Source organism: Scyliorhinus torazame, chromosome 13, assembly GCF_047496885.1.
Source record: "Scyliorhinus torazame isolate Kashiwa2021f chromosome 13, sScyTor2.1, whole genome shotgun sequence".
Taxonomy (NCBI): Eukaryota; Metazoa; Chordata; class Chondrichthyes; order Carcharhiniformes; family Scyliorhinidae; genus Scyliorhinus; species Scyliorhinus torazame.
Window position 1 is genome coordinate 64,698,919 of NC_092719.1, and position 20,032 is coordinate 64,718,950.

At 48.1% G+C, this 20,032-nt stretch overlaps 1 protein-coding gene across 1 annotated transcript in view; it reads right to left on the minus strand.

Annotated features, from left to right (window-relative positions):
• The window catches only part of LOC140388072 (anoctamin-1-like), a 239,442-nt gene that overhangs the window by 30,357 nt on the left and 189,053 nt on the right, over positions 1–20,032 (minus strand). Inside the window, exons 16-23 of the mRNA XM_072471680.1 lie at positions 19,715–19,789; positions 18,956–19,157; positions 16,951–17,062; positions 15,898–15,955; positions 15,676–15,776; positions 12,188–12,339; positions 5,403–5,555; positions 5,238–5,290 (exon numbers count right to left, since the gene is read on the minus strand). Coding sequence (XP_072327781.1) covers positions 5,238–5,290; positions 5,403–5,555; positions 12,188–12,339; positions 15,676–15,776; positions 15,898–15,955; positions 16,951–17,062; positions 18,956–19,157; positions 19,715–19,789 — 906 coding nt within the window. The remainder of the gene's footprint in view (positions 1–5,237; positions 5,291–5,402; positions 5,556–12,187; positions 12,340–15,675; positions 15,777–15,897; positions 15,956–16,950; positions 17,063–18,955; positions 19,158–19,714; positions 19,790–20,032) is intronic.

Sequence of the window (20,032 nt, forward strand, 5' to 3'; positions counted from 1 at the left end):
TCCCACTCTGAGTCCATGGCACTTTGGGGTGGGGGTTCGTCTCCACCCATCCACTCTGAGTCACTGTCCGGTATTTCGTCTTCCCGGGTAGGGGTGTCCCGGGTAGTGCTGTCCCGGGTAGTGCTGTCCCGGGTAGTGGTGTCCCGGGTAGGGGTGTCCCGGGTAGGGGTGTCCTGGGTAGTACTGTCCCGGGTAGTGCTGCCCCGGGTAGGGGTGTCCTGGGTAGTGCTGTCCCGGGTAGGGCTGTCCTGGATAGTGGTGTCCTGGGTAGTGGTGTCCTGGCTCGGATGTGACGGGGGCCTGTGGCTGCCCCCCTCATCGCTGGGTGGTCGCTCCCGCACGTGACGGGGGTGTCGTCTCCCTGTTGCTCCAGGTCTCTCCGTCTCCCGTGGTCTCCGAGGGGCATCCTGCAGGCGTCGCATGCTGGAGGGTGCGGGTCTCTCCGTCTCCCGTGGTCTCCGAGGGGCATCCTGCGGGCGGTCTGCATCTGCGGGGATGGGTGCCTGGACGTTTGGTCCTGCGATACACAATGAAGCATGCCTGGTTAGACATCAGGCAGTGATCAGGTGATACGGGAGAGGGGGATATAGGGGAGGGGGGATATGGGGACGGGCTGTTGGTGGCTCACTTGCTCGTGGGGCCCCGACCTCTGCATCAGCAACCTCCCGGTCCTCAGGTCCGCCAGCCAGTTCCAGGGCCCTTTCGTCGTGTACGGTCAGTGGCCTCTCATCAGCGGGCCCTCCTCCAGTCCTCACATGCTCCCTATTGTTGTGTGCGCGCTTCTCCTGGGGGGTGGGGGTGGGGGGGTGGTGGCAGGGGTAAAAGGCAACAGTGTTAGGCAGGTATATGAATGCACGCCATCGGTTGCGCGTGCATTGCAGAGGTTGTTAGGGCTGGATTCACTTGGGGATATGGGGGAGGGGGGATATGGGGGAGGGGGGATATGGGGGATATGGGGGAGGGGGGATATGTGGGAGGGGGGATATGGGGAGGGGGGGATATGGGGAATATGGGGGAGGGGGGATATGGGGGAGGGGGGAATATGGGGGATATGGGGGAGGGGGGATATGTGGGAGGGGGGATATGGGGAGGGGGGATATGGGGAATATGGGGGAGGGGGGATATGTGGGAGGGGGGATATGGGGGATATGGGGGAGGGGGGATATGGGGGAGGGGGGGATATGGGGGAGGGGGGGATATGGGGGAGGGGGGGATATGGGGGAGGGGGGGATTTGGGGGAGAGGGGATATGGGGGATATGGGGGACGCTCACCCTGCCTGCTCTGACGAGGTCGTTCACCTTCTTGTGGCACTGGGTGCCTGTCCGTGGTGTTAGGGCCACAGCGGTGACGGCCTCTGCCACCTCCCTCCACAGACGCCGGCTGTGGCGTGGGGCAACTCTGCGGCCGTGCCCGGGATACAGGGCGTCCCTCCTCTGCTCCACCGCATCCAGGAGCGCCTCGACATCGCGTGACTCGAACCTCGGGGCTGAGCGACGGCCAGCCATCAAGTCGGGTGTTGCGGTCGGCTGTTCCGGTCGGGTGGGGGGGAGCTGCGCGGCCTTATGAGCCGTCACGCCGTGCAGCGCATATGACGCTGCACGGCGTGAACCACTGCGCAAGCGCGGATCCCGTTACGTCGCTGCTAGCCCATTTCGGGCCGCAGACTATCGGCCCATTTTTATGACGTGACGCAAGTGGGATTTGCGCCGTTTTTTGCGCCGATCGGCGGAGTTTCCGCCGATAACGGAGAATTTCGCCCCTTGTTTCTTACCCCCAAATTCTCCCATATGTATGGTCTCTGGGTCTGATTTTGCTGGGACTGGCATGGTCACAGTCTCTCTTTTACTGTTCTCAATTGCCCACATTATATTCCCCATACATAACTGCTTAATCACTGGGGTTAGTGTGGTACAATGGATAATCGGGTCGACCTTATCTGCATCTTCACCATTAGTGGAAAGCACACTTGGTTCACGTGAAACTGCTGTGGGTTTTAAATTCGTTATCTGGCTACTCGATGTCGGTGTCCTCAGGATTCTTGCTCCAATGTTCTGCTCATTTATCAGTGGAGTGTGTATAGGTTCAATGCAATTAATGTTCCCCTCAAGGTTTGAAGAGTCATTACTGACTAACTGCTGGTCTCCGAAGTTGGGATTTTGCGGCATTGTGTTGAAGGGAGACATTTGTCCCTGCTGTAGATATGATTCAGGTTGTGTTATTTCCATTACCTGAGGATCAATGTCTTGTCCATTTTCTCGATCCGTACTAAAACACTGGCAATTCTCAGTCTGCTCCTTGCAAGTTAAACATTCAATTAATTTCTTTAGCAAATCCTCAGCATCCTTCTGTGGCCGTGCAGCATTATTAATCTCTGTTCGGCTATAATGATCCTGAAGGTCAGCGCATAAACCTTTTTTCTTCGGGCTTGGACGAGGCGATTCCTTTGGCTTGTCTTCAGTTGGGCTTGAACAGTCTTCAGCGCTGTGCCCTTCATTGTAGCATGAGAGACCGTCATGGTCATGCTGCTGTGTAGTGGAGCATGGTAGGCTGTTATAGCCTTCTTGCTGTTCACGTGAGCATGGCAGACTTGCATCATCTGCCGCTGGTTGGTCAGGAGAGGTTGCTAGACCCTCATGGTCTTGTTCCTGCAAGGACTGCACATTGGAGTCTTGCGTTGCTTCTATCGTGGAGGCTGTCCACGAGCTCCCTGTGGAGGCTTGTGACTCTGGAGTCACTTCTTGTTCATGCAAGGACTGCGCGCTGGAGTCTTGCGTTGCTTCTATCGTGGAGGCTGTCCACGAGCTCTCTGTGGAGGCTTGTGACACTGGAGTCACTTCTTGTTCGTGCAAGGACTGCGCTCTGGAGTCTTGCGTTGCTTCTATCGTGGAGGCTGTCCACGAGCTCTCTGTGGAGGCTTGTGACACTGGAGTCACTTCTTGTTCGTGCAAGGACTGCGCTCTGGAGTCTTGCGTTGCTTCTATCGTGGAGGCTGTCCACGAGCTCTCTGTGGAGGCTTGTGACACTGGAGTCACTTCTTGTCCGTGCAAGGACTGCGCTCTGGAGTCTTGCATTTCTGCAATTGTGGAGTCTGTCCACGAGCTTGCTGTGGAAGCTTGTGACACTGGAGTCACTTCTGGTTCATGCGAGGACTGCACTCTGGAGTCTTGCATGTCTTCTTTCATAGAGTCGGGAACGTTGAGCGGGACGTGGACCACGCTCTGTGTGGCAGCAGGGCGCTCTCCGTGTGCTTGCACTGCTCCCTGTCTGTTAATGTCAGGCTGCAGCATCATCCGGTACTGATAAGTTGGAACGTCATATCTGCTGGATTGAAGATCCTCAAATCCGAAAAATGAATCCGCATCTGCGTCGGATTCAATGTGGGGGCCGCCAATGTGCAACACGAAAGGTTCGTCCGAGTCATAGTCGTATAGGACCACGGAGCTATCATTGGGCTCGCGAGGTCCGGAAACACTGTGAAGATCGTCATCGAAGTATTCGAGGTCGGAATCATCGGCTTGTGCGTAGGTAACTGCTTGTCGGAGGGTTCTTCGGAGGTCAAATTCATCTCCTGGGTCAATTTGCGGCAATGTGCTGTCATTCCAGGTGAGGGAAGGTTGTTTTACAGCTTTAACAGATTTTTGTTTTTTTGATTTGGGACGTTTCCCTTTTAAATTGGATTTGGGACATTTCCCCTTTAAATTGGTGCAGTCTGGGGCCTCTGACATCCTGACGCTCGGTATGTAGCACGTAGGAAGCGACTGCGCATGCTCAGATCGCTGTTCCTTTACCGATGGCCGTTTTCTTGACTGCGCATGCGCAGCATCTCGCGCATGCGCAAACGAAACTTCCGGTTCTGCGCACTGCTCGCGCAACTGTGCTAGCGTGATACCTTTAGCAAGATGGCCACCAACCTCGACCCAGCCCTCTCTCAGGCCCGGGATTTCGGCCTCTGGGAATTCGGGCTCCGGGATCCCAGCCACGAGGTGAGTACTGCAGCTTTTCTTACCTGTACTTGCCGATTGGATTGCGTTTTCTTCACAGTACTTGGAGAATTTGTCCAGGACTGCCTGGTAATCGTACCTTTGCTGCCTCCTGAAGAACCTGAACCTTGTGAATATTTCTCTTGCCCTTGCACCGGCGATGGTGAGGAGAAATTCAATTTTTTCGCTATCATCCAGGTCTTGGAGTTCAGCTGCCACCAGGAACAATTCGAACCATTGCCGGAATCGCCGCCAGTTTTCGCGGAGGTCGCCGTAGCACTGGAGCGGCTGCGGAACCGGGAGCTCTATCATTTTGCCTGGGCACTGCTGGTTGTCTCTGTACACTGAGGTATGCCGGCAGGTATCGATCCACTCCTGTACCATGTGGTGTTGGGTGCTCTGGTGCACAGATGAGCCAACACAGTTGTATGTGGTACAACTCTATTTTATTTTAACTCTTATAATACAGTTTGTTCTGGATACTCTGCACGTGCTGTCTCCCTGAGTGTGTTTGGTAACAGATGTGTCCTGGTCCTCCTCTGCAGCTAATACTGACCACCGGGGGTCGTGTCTGTGCTTTTATATCTTTCTGTCATTGGTTGTGGTGTTGTGTGTTCTGATTTGTCTGTTGGTGTGTCTATCATGATGTGTGTGTTTGAATATCATGACAAGGGATTTAACAGAACTCACACAGGCCTCCCATGGCTCCTGAAGGCCAGATTTGCTTGTGACTTTGCAGTTGGGGGGGGGGGTTCCCTCTTGACAAACACTCAGTGCCTGATCAAGGGATCTGATAACGAGAAGAGGGCACCACTGAAAACCACGCTCCTACCCTTGCATCTGACTCTGCCCCCCCCCCCCAACTCCCCCTTCTCTCAACAATGACCCCTGTCCTGTCCACACTCACCTCTTTCCATGGATTTAGCTCTAACCCCTGCCAAAGGCTTCAGTAAATGACCAGAAGCAACCACCTCTCCCATTGGCACTGCCAGCAATGGGATTTCCACTTTACAGAGGCCTTGATCACATGGGAGGACCTGTGCTGGCTGGCTAAGTGCCTGATTGGATTTAAATTGAGGCAGGGCTCCTGGTCAGAAGTTATGCGGGGCTCTCACTGATTCTCTAATCAGTGAGAGGGGGACTCCGATAACAGTAACTAAATTCTGCTCTTTGTGTCACTTCAGTTATGGCTCAACCCTGCATATTATCGAGATATTGTACATTTAGAGAAGGTAACAGAAAGCTTATGCACTTACATTGATGATTACTGAGAATTTCCCCATTCCACTGAGAATGTTGCACCAAATTCCTAATGGACAAAGAAGACACACTTAAGGTGTAAGTCATTTGATGCAAGTCAACTCCACAAGTAAGCCAGTCGGAATGAATTGCTGGTGTACGTTTTCAGGTTGCTGACATACCTATGTCTTTTGCACGTACTGCATCCGGTCTTCTGAGTTCAGCAACAAATTTTTTTGCATCCAGCCGTATCTCAATGATGTTGTTCAGAAAAGCAAACAAAGGAGCCAAGGGAAAGGACGCAACAAAGAGTGTCACAAAGCCGAACTGGACAACTGGAGGGAAAGGAACATTCATTAAAACATGCCATCAGGAACAAACGGCACAGTTCTCCATGTAATATAAGTAGCTCTGTCCATAGTTCAACCGCATGTGATTAGAGAGAGAATAATAGGCACCTGAGAATGAACACAACAATTTTAATTGAGGCACAGACCACATTACAAACCACAAAACCAAGACTTAAATCATTTGTTACTTTCACAAGATCCTATGATGAAATCTGGTGGGCAAACTCTACCATCCCACTCTCTCGACAGTGAGCCACACTTGAAAGGAGGACAAATCCGTGCTCAATTCAACCACAGCTTTCCCACTGGGAGTGTGTCGGAAAGACTGTTGGTTCATCAAAGCATATCCCTCACTCACAATGCCTGGAGCTTCAGGGTGAGACACTCTCTAACCCCACCCTCACCGTGTAATAACCTGAGTGGGTGAAAAAGAAGGAAAAATAATCAAGGAGAATAAAGGTTTTTTAAAAATCTCTGAAAATGTTCTCTTTTAGGTGATTGGAACCACTTCAGGGGTCACATTGATCATTGCAGTGTTAACCATTGATGGCCCCAAATAAATGCAAGTTGCTGTTCATTTTTCATGGTCTGAAACAAATTGGATGGTTTTTAATCAGTCTCTGAGTCATTTGCTTTTAGCACTAATTACTGCTCGCAACGCAGACAGTGACTAAACTCTGAATCATTTACATTGATAGACAAGTGGTTGTGATGGGATGTTCACAAGCCTGTCAGATACATAACCACCAATAGCTAATGGGCTATTTCAATTGACATCACACACACTATAAGACACAAATATAATTTGGAAGCTTTAATCGCATGATAATCCACAGATCCTCTGAAAAAAGGCTTTAGTCTGGCAATATTGGTATGTGGCAATGTTCCTACAGGTTTGAAGCACATACACTTTGGTAAAAGTAGTTCAAGTGCTGTTGAAGCATGTTGGAATATCTAATTATGATGGAACAGAATGGTGAGCTATGCTTCATCAAATGCTCAGTTGAGTTCCTGACCTCAGCTGCACTCTTATGGTGAGTTCCAGAGCGCAGTCATTTGTATCTTTGTGGATGGAAGAAGGGAAGGTACATATAAAAAGTTAAGTATGTTAATAATGCTGTGATTGATCATTGACTTAAAATCCAGACACTGGTTGAGCCTTTTAAAAAGCTTTGTCGACTTCAAGGGCACCATTGACTGAACACCTAGGGCGGGATTCTCCGACCCCCCCCGCCGGGTCGGAGAATCCTCAGGAGGCGGCATGGATCTTGCCCCTCCGCTCCGACGCTGGCTGCCATAGTCTCTGGTGCTGGTTTTCGGGCGGGGGCGGGGATCACGCCGCGTCGGTTGGGGGCCGTTGGCAGCGGCCCGCCCAGCAATTCTCCGGACCCCGATGGGCCGAGCGGCGGTCAGTTTCTGGCCAGTCCCACCGGTGTGGATTGGACATGGTCCCACACGGCGGGACCTGGCTGGTAGGCCGGTTGGTGCGGTCGTCGGGGGGCGCAGGGGACCCGGCTCTGTGGGGGGCACCCATGGTGCCCTGGCCCGCGATCGGGGCCCACCGATCTGCGGGTGGGCCTGTGCCATGGGGGAACTCCTTCCTTCTGTGCCGGCCTCTGTAGTGCTCCGTCATGGCCGGCGCGGAGAATACACCCCTCCGCGCATGCGCTTGAATACGCCGTCCGACCTGCGCATGCGCGGAACCACGGCGGCGGTTCTGCACCTGCGCTAACTCGCGCCGGCCCTTCGGCGCCGGTTGGTGCGGAGTCAACCCTTCCACCACCAGCCTAGCCTCTGGAAGTGCGGAGGACTCTGCATCTTCCGGTCGGCCCAACGCCGGAGTAGTTCACGGCGCTTTTTACGCCGGCGTCGGGCCATCGCAGGGATTCGGGAGAATCCCGCCTCAGCTGTGCAATGGAATCTCACTATGTATGCTTACCTGGATTTAAGCTCAGCAAGGGTTATATACACAGCTGGGAAGGGGACTGTGATCAGTGTTTAATTGACAGTTACATGTTAAGTTACAATGCTTCAAAGACATTTTTGAACGGCTGTTTGTTTACTTTGACAGACTTGGGAGCATTTCAGAGAAGTGGATTTTTTTAAAATTGAGTTTGAATGGTGTGTGCTTGATTGGCAGGTTTGTGAGCTCCAAATGGAAGCAATCTTTTTCAAGTACAGGTTGAAAAGATCATTGTTTATTTATTTCATTACTATTTCAAAGACCTCCTAGCATTACTACAGGGCTCTTGAGTTTTATCATAGAATTTACAGTGCAGAAGGAGGCCATTTGGCCCATCGAGTCTGCACCGGCCCTTGGAAAGAGCACCCTACCCAAGGTCAACACCTCCACCCTATCCCCATAACCCAGGAACCCCACCCAACACTCAGGGCAATTTTGGACACAAAGGGCAATTTATCATGGCCAATCCACCTAACCTGCACATCTTTGGGCTGTGGGAGGAAACCGGAGCACCCGGAGGAAACCCACGCACACACGGGGAGGATGTGCAGACTCCATACAGACAGTGACCCAAGCCGGAATTGAACCTGGGACCCTGGAGCTGTGAAGCAATTGTGCTATCCACAATGCTACTGTGCTGCCCTGTCCATTGGGAAACTGGGTGAATCCATGGAAAGGATGCATAGCGAGCATGGAGGAGGAATGGTAGATACGAGTGAGTATGGAAGGGGCATGGAAAGTATGGAGGGGCATGGAGATGTTGTGTGGGTGAGAGAAGGGATAACGAATGAGAGCAATGGGACCTAACAGTTATCCCCAGAACTGGGTCCATGACCCAGTGAACGGAGGTGGGCCTTCTAACTTGCCAGTCTTAGCAGCGACTTCTTCTGTTCCTACCTTGGACCTGCGTCAGTTCTGACTCCAGTCCACCCCGAGGAGAATGTAATATCAGTTCTTCAAAACTCAGGAACACAACTTTGAGAAATGGCCAGGCATGCTGGGCGGGATTCTCCCCTACCCAGCGGGGCGGGCCATACCAGCACCGAGGAGTGGCGTGGAGCACTCCGGCGTTGGGCCACCCGGAAGGTGTGGAATCCTCCGCACCTTCGGGGGCTAGGCCGGCGGCGGCGAGGTTGGTGCCGCGCCAGCTGGCGCCGAAGGGCTTGATGCCGCGCCGACTGGCCCCGAAGGGCCTCCGCGAGCCAGTGCGAGTTGGCGCATGCGCGGGAGCACCAGCGTGTGCTGGCGTCAGCCGAGCACATGCGCAGGGGGGTCTTCTCCGCGCCGGCCATGGCAGAGATTGAAAGCAGCCGGTGCGGAGGGAAAGAGTGCCCCCAGGGCACATGCCCGCGCGCGGATCGGTGAGCCCTGATCGCGGGCCAGGCCACCGTGGGGGCACCGCCTGGGGCCAGATCCCCCCACGCCCTCCAAGGACTCTGCAGGCCACCCGTAGAGCCAGGTACCGCCGGTACGTGCCTGGTTTGATTTACGCGGCGGGACCAGCCGAAAACAGGCAGCCGCACGGCCCATCGCGGCCGGAGAATCGCCGGGGGGGGGGTGCCATTACCAGCGGCCGCCGACCGGCAGCGCGCAATTCCCGCTCCCGCCAAAACCCCGGCGCCGGAGAATTCCCGCTGCCACGGCGATTCTCCGACCCGGCGGGGGGTCAGAGAATCCCGCCCGCTATTCCCGAGTCTTGAAAATCCAAACCCAAATGCAATGATTGACTTAAAATTAAACCCAGATAAATAAATCATAAGAGAAATGATGTTCCCAAACCTTCAGCCTTTACATGTGAACTTACAAAGAAGGAGCAAGAGTAGGACATCCAGTTCTTTGAGCCTGCTCCGCCATTTAATAAGATGATGGCTGATCTGATTGTAACCTGCCTATCCCTGATAACCTTTCACTCCGTTGCTTATCAAGAATCTGTCCACCACTGCCTTAAAAACATTCAGAGACTCTGCTTCCACCATCTTGTCAAGACGAGAGATCCAAAAACTCACAGCCCACTGAAAGAAAGAAATTTGCCTCACCTCAATTTTAAATGGCTGACCCCCTACTTTTTAACAGTGACCCTTAATACTAGATTCTTTCACAAGAGGAAATGTTCTCTCCAAATCAACCCTGTCAAAACACCTCAGGATCTTATATGTTTCAATCAAGTCGCCTCTTGCTCTTCTCAACTCCAGCATATACAAGCCTGACCTATCCAAGCTTTCCTCAGAAAGCAACCCACTCATTCCAGGTATTCGTCTTGATCCATTGCAGTTCGCCTACTGCGGCAATCCATCCACAGCAGATGCTATCTCTCTGGCCCTACAATCAACTCTCGAACATCTCGACAACAAGGACACCTATGTCAGCCTGCTGTTCATAGACTACAGCTCTGCCTTCAACACCATTGTCCCAACAAGATTAATAACCAAACTCTGCGACCTTGGACTTGAACCCTCCCTGTGCAACAGGATCCTTGGCTTCCTCACCAACAGACCGCAATCTGTCAGGATAGGTAACAACACCTCCTCAACACCGGGACCCCGCAAGGATGTGTGCTCAGTCCTCTACTGTACTCCCTGTACACACACGACTGTGTGGCGAGACTCAACTCCAATTCAGTCTATAAGTTTGCAGATGATACGACTGTGGTGGGTCATATCTCAAACAACGACGAATCAGACTACAGAAGGGAGATAGATCACTTGGTTGCACGGTGTACCGAAAACAACCTCTCTCTAAATGCTGGAAAGACCAAGGAACTGATCATCAACTTCAGGAAGCGGCGCACGACATACCCCTCCGTCTACATCAATGGCTCCGAAGAAGAGATGGGCAATAGCTTTAAGGTCCTGGGGGTCACCATCACCAACAGTCTGCCCTGGTCCACTCACGTTGATGCAACAGTCAAGAAAGCCCAACAACGGCCCTACTTCCTACGGAAGCTAAAGAAATTCGGCATGACTGCATCGACTCTCACAAACATCTACAGATGTGCCATAGAGAGCATCCTATCCGGCTGCATTACAGCTTGGTATGGAAACTGCTCGGCCCAAGATATAAGAAATTACAGGGTGTGGTGAATTCAGCCCAATGCATCACACAAGCTTGCCATCCTCCCATTGATTCAGTATACACCTCTCGTTGCCTTAGAAAGGCAGGCAGCATTAGCAGAGACCCCTCACTCCCAGGCTTTGCCCTCTTCCAGACCCTTCCATCAGGCAGAAGATACAGATGTCTGAAAACCCGCACATCCAGACATAGGAACAGCTTCTTCCCCACAGTTACTAGACTCCTCAATGACTCTCCCTTGGACTGATCTGTTCCCTGTAAGAACACTATTCATGATGCCCTATGCTGCTCTTGTTTGGCACTGTAACCAATCACTATTTATTGATGCACCACTGTCAATGTCCTCTGTTGATTTTTTTTTTGTCTACTATGTACATACTGCGTATATTCCCTTGGCCGCAGAAAAGTACTTTTCACTGTACTTCGGTACATGTGACCATAAATATCAATCAAACCTTCTCTCAACTACTTCTGATACATTTACATCTTTTCTTAAAAAAGGAGACCAATACTGTACATAGAACTCCAGATGTGGTCTCATTAGTGCTCTATACAACTGAAGCATAATCTCACTACTTTTGTATTTGATTCCCCTCACAATAAATTATAACATTCTATTATATTTTCTAATTACATGCTGCATTTGTATACTAGCCTTTTGTGATTCACAAACTTGGACACTTTTGTTATGTTAAAGGATAACAAAACTAAGCATGATTTATTTTGAGGTTCCAATAAAATGATTTCAATTTCACAAAGTGGTGTCTCATTGTTTCTTTGGGGGTAATTTGATTTTTGTTTGTTCATCTAAACTGAATGACAATGAATCAACAGCCCATTTTACACCCCCTGCAAATTTTATTTCCAATCAAGCCAATTAGAACAATACTGGAGAGAGATTGCAGAATCAGATTCATAGAACCAGCCAATCCGTTTGCACTGACCCATTTTATGCCCACATCTTAGTTTGTACCTTAAATCACCTTCAATTTCAAAAAGCTGCATTTTTTTCTTCCATAAATTTACACAAATTGATTTAAAAAAATAATTTGGCCATGTTTCCTGATCATGGGTCTCAATCTTTTTTTTCAGAAAGCTCTGACATTTAACACATTAAACATTCACTCCATCCATCAACGGTGCACAGTGGCAGCAGCGTGTACCATCTACAGGATGCACTGCAGCAACCCACCGAGATTACCGTCATCACCCCCAAACCCATGGCCTTTCCCACCTGGAAGGACAAGAACAGCAAATACTTGGGAACACCACCATTTGCAAGATTCCCTCCAAGTAACATATCATCCTGACTTGGAATGAAATCTCTGTTCCTTCGCTGTCTTTGGATAAAAATCCGGAGCTCCCTTCCTAACAGCACTGAGGGTGTACCTACACCACATGGACTTCTGTGGTTCAAGGGCAATGAGGGCGGAGCAATAAATGTTGGCCTAGCCAGTGATGCTCACATCCTGATAACAGGGAACAAAAAGATTAATCTTGTGAACAGCATTCTTTCCACAATTTTGACTTAAAAAAATCTTATTTCAGGCTATCCATTAAAAAATTTAATACTATATCAACATACTCATCTCCATGTATTCAGGTGTCAGGCCAGTAAAAGGCTCCAAATTATAGTCTAGCTCCCATTGTTGTGGCTGCTTAGTGGTACTGGAATCATTAGATTCTTTGGGTTCAGTCCTTTTGTCCTTCAACTTCCTGTACAATTTCTTCATTCTCCTGTAAAATAAACCCAATTTAATCACATCGTAGCCAGGATATGGAAACGCGCTTATTGACAAGATCACATTTAAAATAAACAATACCTGAAGTGGCAGAAATGTCAACTCAGCTTTGAGACTTTTATTTTGATGATCTAAACAGTTTTTAATGTCAAAGGAATAAGGGATCAGTTTGCAATAATTTTTCAGTAAGCAGTATAAAATCCCATGATGGAACCAAACAACTAATTTCACTCTTAGAGACTGCAGCAATAATGCAAACACTCTTCCAATTATTGAGTGTAGCTTGTTGTGAAAGTTCTTTACTTTTCTTGTCACTCTTATTAAATAGCTTATTATTATAGGACCTGATTTTGTTCTCAGTAGCAAATGCCCAGAGATTTAATGGATTTGTCAGTGGGGATTTCCACTATTCTAAATTTCTGTTTCAGTCCTTCTCTCTCTTATATGTGCTCTGTGGCATCTGTGAACTGGGCAAGCAACAGCAAGCCCCTTTAACAAATCAAACTGAAGTACCCATACCAAGGCATGCAGACTCCGAACCAGCAATTAAAAAAGAAATGTAACTTGCATTAATTGTTACAGGAAGTAAAACAGAGATTTGGAAATACAGTCACCATTAAGGGAGAGAGATAAATGAAACAAACAGCAAAAAGCAAAATAATTTTTAAAACATTATGAAATGAAATGAAATTAAAAATGAAAATGAAAATCGCTTATTGTCACAAGTAGGCTTCAAATGAAGCTACTGTGAAAAGCCCCTAGTCGCCACATTCCAGCGCCTGTTCGGGGAGGCTGTTACGGGAATTGAACGGTGCTGCTGGTCTGCCTTGATCTGCTTTCAAAGCCAGCGATTTAGCCCTGTGCTAAACAGCCCCTGTTGGCTTTTTTCTGAGTGAATGGAGCTCTATGGCTGGGATTTTCCAGCCCCTCCACCGTGGATGTGGTGAACCAATGATCGTTAGCAGGATCGTCCAGTCCCGCCAAAGTCTTGCGGGTTTTGCATGGCTCGTCCGTCCACCGCCAAGTAAAACGCTGTTGGAGTGACGGGGGGGGGGGGGGGGAGGGGGGAAGGAACCAGAAGCTCTTGAAGGCTGGAAGAGCCAGAAAATCCCACCTGAAACTTGTAACATGAACTTTCAGGGCCAGGGAAGTTGTTCAAGAGTAGCTATAACTTATCGCATCGTTACAAAATCACTTACTTCAAAATGTACCAGCCTTGACATTTTTTGGTTGTTTCTAACATAGAACTAGAAAGTACCTCAGCTCTACTGCATTACAGTGATTCCATTAATAAGTCTATCAGTGCAGACATTGCACTCTATGGAGGAGCAAGGTATTTCTGGCAGAAAACTCTGGATTTCTGCATTTACATGTTCAGCATGGATGCCAGAGATTGCTGTCAGATTGACCCGTCGGAGTTAGTTAGAACATGCAGAGTGTATTGAGTAAGAAACAGTGAGAATCCACATGAAATTCACCAGCTGGAATCCAAGGGGGCCATTATGACTTTGAGTAAAAGGATCAATAGTGAACTGGCAGCTCATTTTGCATCTATTCCCAATTGTATTTCAATTGAATTCAACAGTTCTGAAAATTAGAAAATGCAGGTTGCCAATTTTCTACTGCTCATCTCACGCAATGTCAAAATCATCCCCAAAGTATGCTGTTCCTGTAAAGTGTGGAAATAAAAATGCAGGAGTCACAGCTAGCATTTGAAATGCTTTTCTCATTCCTACGTGAGCTGTTATTTGAGCTGCTCTCCATCATCCTTATCCATGTCATATTTCAATTCATTTCATTTCATTTCCCAGTTTTGCTGATGTTGCTGTGCTCACCATAACTATTGACAGTATATTCAACTGCTGTGTGCATCATTTAAGAGTCCAGTCCTCTCTTTACCCAACATCCGTATATAAAATACTTCCAGTATGAGTCATCAGGTGGAAAATAAGAGTAGAACCAGAGTCAAATTGCTCCCCCTAACCCAGGGTGTCTGAGCCTTAAGAGCCAGAGAAACTCATAGTGCAGCAGGAAATTATTCGGGCCTTCGTGCCTCTGCTGGCACTTTCAAAGTGTAGCTTAGTCCCACATCCCCATTTTTTTCCATGTTGCTACATAATTAATCAGAGTATTTTCTCCAAATTGTTGTCAAAACCTGTATGAATACATTCAACAGTATCCATTTCCAAGCTCTTGGCTGGAATTCTCTGGCCGTTCATTGGCGGCAGGATTCTCCGTACCCGCTGGCAGCGCGGGGTGGCTTCAATGGGAATTCTCATTGTCAGCGGCGGGATCAGGGAATCCTGCTGCCAGCGAACGCCACCTCCCGCCGCTGAGAAACACGCGGCTGGGAGGCCAGAGAATCTGTCTCTTACTGCGGTATTCTGGCCATAAATGTTGAGTGAAAACTGTGTACCATCCATAGATGGAACTTTGCTTCTAAATTACTTGGGAGTGGAATTTAGCGGTGGGCCCAGCCATCAACCGGAGAACAGGGCTGCAGTCATTTCTGGGAACCTCATTGGCATTAAGTCCCAATTAGGTAGCCCGCTGGCTGCCGTCAGGATTCCCAGCTCCACAGGGGACTGGGTTGTAGAGATGTATAGGCAGCAAGGTCTTTACCCCGCACCCTTCTGCCCATTATATGGCCCAGTCTCTGCACTCAGACCACCTCCAAATGGTGCATTAAATTCTGTCCATAGGTTGTGCAAAAATAAACTGACCACATGGAATAGAACTGTGGTATTTATTAGTAATTTGCCCATCCATTGAGATTGGGTTTTTTCAATTTATTCTAGTAATGTGGGTGTCACTGGCTGGACCTGCATTTGTTGCCCATCCTGAAACTGAGTGATTTACTCGGTCATTTCAGTTTGCTGCTGGAAAGCCAGTTATGGTTAATATTGAATTTGGATGAATGAAAATCATTTGTGGAGATCAGCATTGCTTATCCAGCATTGGGTGACTTAAAACGCTTTGGTAAACTGTGAGAGAAAGTTTTGCTCACAATAAGGCATTTTAATGAGACAATTAACTTTTTCATTTATGCATTTCCAACTGACATCCAAAGTGTGTTTGAAACCATCCCCCTGTATTGTCCTAGCTGAAATTAGACATAGTAACAAACATTCAAGACCAAACGAGAAACGGTCCTGTATGATTCAACTGGGTAAACTCACCAACCTATCACCTCGGCTCTTTGCTTGTGATGAAAAAGATGCATGAATTAGCATTTAAGTGGAAGTTACAGTATGTAAGGGAAACCCATTCCGATGGAACTCTTTAGTCAAAAATCACTCAAAAGATAAACAGAACTAGTTACGATACTTACGGAATTCCAATTTCAAAGAGATTGTTTTGAATGAGCTGTTTACCAAGCATAATTATGCTCAGCTGGATACAGAGCTCCATCAGGCAACCTCCAGGGGCACACTGAAATGAAGAAGAAGTGAACAACAGGTCTAGTAAACCATTAAATATGAAAACTTATTAAATTAAATAGAAATTCTGTGGTGCATTGACTTGTATGCTTGATTCTGATTATTCACCCTACCTCCTCCATACGATAGTCATTGAATATGTAAACATATCTCCCAGGTCGGCCAACAAACCTGCCAAGAAAAAGGACCATTCATGGATCTTATACATCACATCCTTCAACATAATCCTGGGCCATGTCAATAAACTTGTCATTTATTGATTTTAATATAATTTAGGAGTTTTGAAAGTTGCTGATACTTCTGACAGATCGATTGGAGGAAGGCCACATGCAAAGGTCTCCCTCTTAGGTCCAATCGTGGGTCTTTCCTTTGAGATCAGACCAACTCCGACTATGTCAACTTGACATTTCCTCTCCCCACACAACCCCTCAGTGAGACTGACAATTTAGAGTGAATTTCAGGAAGATTTATATTCTTTCTGAAAGTGAAAAATATTACCCCGCGCAGTAGATGTTGATCTTGGCCCGTAGTGCAAAATGGGTGGTATCATGTTGACTGCCTGCTTTACTCCAAGCCTAATATCCATTTCCATGGATCTCAATAAGGCTGAATATCAAATGTGGTGCACCAGGGGTGGCCCATGCATTACTGCTCATGTAACCTTCCTGAGGCAAATTTATACTCCCAATAAGTTAATTCTTTTTTCTTATTGTTGAAAGCATCTGTAATTTCAGTACTTTTTGTATTTCCGGAAGATCGGAGAAAACAACAAGTTTGGGTAACAGAAGAATGATTGCTCATTGGATTAAAGCTAACTGAACTGTCCCCTTAACTTCCTTTTGAAATGACAGCTCACATACTTCAGAATAGTAGAAAAACTCGAGATCCCAGTTATCAGAGCAGATATGACTATTAATATGCTTTACCTGGCTTCTCATTCGTCTAACTTTATTGCTCAAAATTTCCTCAATAGTTATCCGGATTAGCTCCACTGAAAAATTGGCGGAAATCTTGGTGACACCACATGGATGGGTCTTTCACTGATCCCCCGTCAAGGGACTGATCAAGAATTGTCCCAAGGAAATTCATCTACTTATTATGTTTAGCATTCAAAAGAAGCTATATGTCTTAGTCCTCTCTGAAGATACTAACTTGCTGGGACTTACCGTCCTTTAAAAAAGGCCACATAGAAAATAGGAGCATAAGAGTTGACAAATTTTAATAGGAATGCTTTCAGAATTAATCTGTCTTCAAAGATTTTCTCTGTTTTGGGAACCTCTGCAAAAAATAACATAAAGAACTCTAAGTATGTTTTCCATTTAAACCAAAAACATTAATTAAAGAAAAGTGCGCCTGAAACTATGAAAGTTTCCTTTATTAGCTTTTCGAGTTTCACAACATTGTGTTGTTAAGATGAAAGTTGAGCAACACAGACAGAACTTCTTGTGCTAACCAAAGCAAACGAGGTATTGTTCAGTAATAAACAAACAAAGTTGTGCAGATTATTTTATAACCCCACTTACACATTTAACAATAACATCTTAATGGTTTTCTTCAGTGCAGCCAGCACCATGAACTATAGACACAGAAAACAAGGAGTCAGCATGCATTAAACATTCTGAGAGGAACTGTATGCCCAGGTGGAGCTGTGAAGCTTGTACAAAAGTTTCACAGATAATTCTGAAATAAAGACAACTGGGGCGAAATTCTCCCCCAACGGCACGATGTCCGCCGACTGGCGCCAAAAACGGCGCCAATCAGACGGGCATCGCACCGGCCCAAAGGTGCGGAATGCTCCGCATCTTTGGGGGCCGAGCCCCAACATTGAGGGGCTAGGCCGGCGCCGGAGGGATTTCCGCCCCGCCAGCTGGCGGGAATGGCGTTTGGTGCCCCGCCAGCTGGCGCGGAAATGCGACACATGCGCGGGAGCGTCAGTGGCCGCCGACAGTTTTCCGCGCATGCGCAGTGGGGAGAGTCTCTTCCGCCTCCACCATGGTGGAGGCCGTGGCAGAGGCGGAAGGGAAAGAGTGCCCCCACGGCACAGGCCCGCCCGCGGATCGGTGGGCCCCGATCGCGGGCCAGGCCACCGTGTGGGTACCCCCCGGGGTCTGATCGCCCCGCGCCCCCCCCAGGACCCCAGAGCCTGCCCACGCCGCCTGGTCCCGCCGGTAAATACCAGCTTTGATTTACACCGGCGGGACAGGCAATTTCTGGGTGGGACGTCGGCCCATCCGGGCCGGAGAATTGAGCGGGGGGGTCCCGCCACCCGGCGCGGCCCGATTCCCGCCCCCGCCCAATCTCCAGTACCGGAGACTTCGCCGTGGGCGGGGACGGGATTCACGGCGGCCAACGGCCATTTTCCGACCCGCTGGGGGGTCGGAGAATGACGCCCCTGAACTCATCAGAGTAGTTACAGAGCTGAATGAAAAGATTAATAAGCTTGAAAAATAATTGGAAAAAAAGAGAGTGAATGAATGTTTGGCTAGTATTGTGAACAGGTGCAAATGAAGATTCCATTTTGAGAAAGTCAACATCCAGGAAGAACGTAGTGGACCCCACAGAAAAATGACAACCTGCGCCTGCCCTAGGAATGATCGGAATGACCATTCCCTCTGGAAGGAACGAGACAAACCTATGGTACCCCAATAAAGCATACAGGTTCTTGATAAAAAGAAACACAACTTGAAGGAGTACAAGGAAGTGAATCAGATGGAGACACCCAAGTACTGGAAACATCGAAGACTATGATTTCAACAGCGAATCAACAAAACCTGCACAAAGTCACTGAGACTACCGCTCTTCCGAACGTCACATGAATGAGATCTGTTTACATTTAACCACACAAGCCTCCGGACCTCTTAGAGACAGAAAATAACCTTAAAACACTCAGGACATCCCAATTCTTCACAACCAATGGATAAATAACTGCTTGAGCACATATAAAGAGACACCATTGACACTGGTGCTATACACTTATAATATTTCACTTTGCAAATAAATCTAAAATGAATAAAGGTTCTGGTCTCCTCCTTCGTCAACTAGCTGTCAGGAGTTTATAAAGGGAAAGTTCACTAGAACCACACGCCTACCAGGTGCTGTGTTCCATTGATACAGCATTGATTTTTCAGCTGTTTGCTGGACGCTTACCACTACCTAGTAACACAGGCTTACCCATTTTTGTCAGCCACTCGGCCACAACACCATAGATCTCATCCAAGACGATGATCACCAGAAGGTTAATGATGACAGCTGTCGCAGTTACCGTGACCCGGATGTTTGACTTTGTGCTCTCATTTGTGCTCATCGCCATGGCCGCTGCTATGGAGATTCGATATATGATCACTCCAAAGACAGCAGAAAATGTCAGACCAATCTGCAAAGAAGTCATTTTTGCATTAGCTACATGCACATATCTCTCTATTCGATAATGGCTATTAATAACATAGCCTTTAGGTTGCTTCTCATTTTGTACATTTATCAAAAAGCGAAACTCAATTTATGCACCAAGAAAAGTTAGTGCGTTCAAAATTGACACTGCAAAATAATTGCCTGTTAATCTTCTTCAGTAAAGTTAATAGATCTGTGACAATCATGTGATCTCTGGATTTTACATGACTGCGTGCCCACCTGTCATTGTCCATTTTGAATTTTGTGGTTGTCGGGGTGCATTTCTAAATTTATCTCCCTTGCATATATTGAGGGGCTTATTTAAAAGAAATAGATTTAGATTTTATCGGTGATATTGAGATAAGTAATTTCAATGTGCACGGCCTCCAGACTATTGCTACATGATCAGGTGTATCATTGAAAACCTGAACCTTGCTGAATGCCAGGTTGCCCTCAATCACATGCACCAACACCACACACACCCTCCCCCCCCAGCCTGCCTCATCACCACCAACGATCCTTAACTAGAATAAACAAACCTACCATGAACAGAATTGACACAAAATTCCCCAGGTAGCCAGGAACTCGATCCCTCCAGGTCAGCTTTTCATTTTCGGCCTGCATGGTGCGGGGGAGGGGAAGAAATAAAGCAATCATTTAGTGATAATAATAATCTTTATTAGTGTCACAAAAAAGCTTACATTAACACTGCAATGAAGTTACTGTGAAAATCTCCCAGTCGCCACATTTCGGCGCCTGTTCGGGCACACTGAGGGAGAACTCAGAATGTCCAATTCACCTAAGAAGCACATCTTTCGGGACTTTGGGGAGGGAACCGGAGCACCCAGAGGGAACCCACGC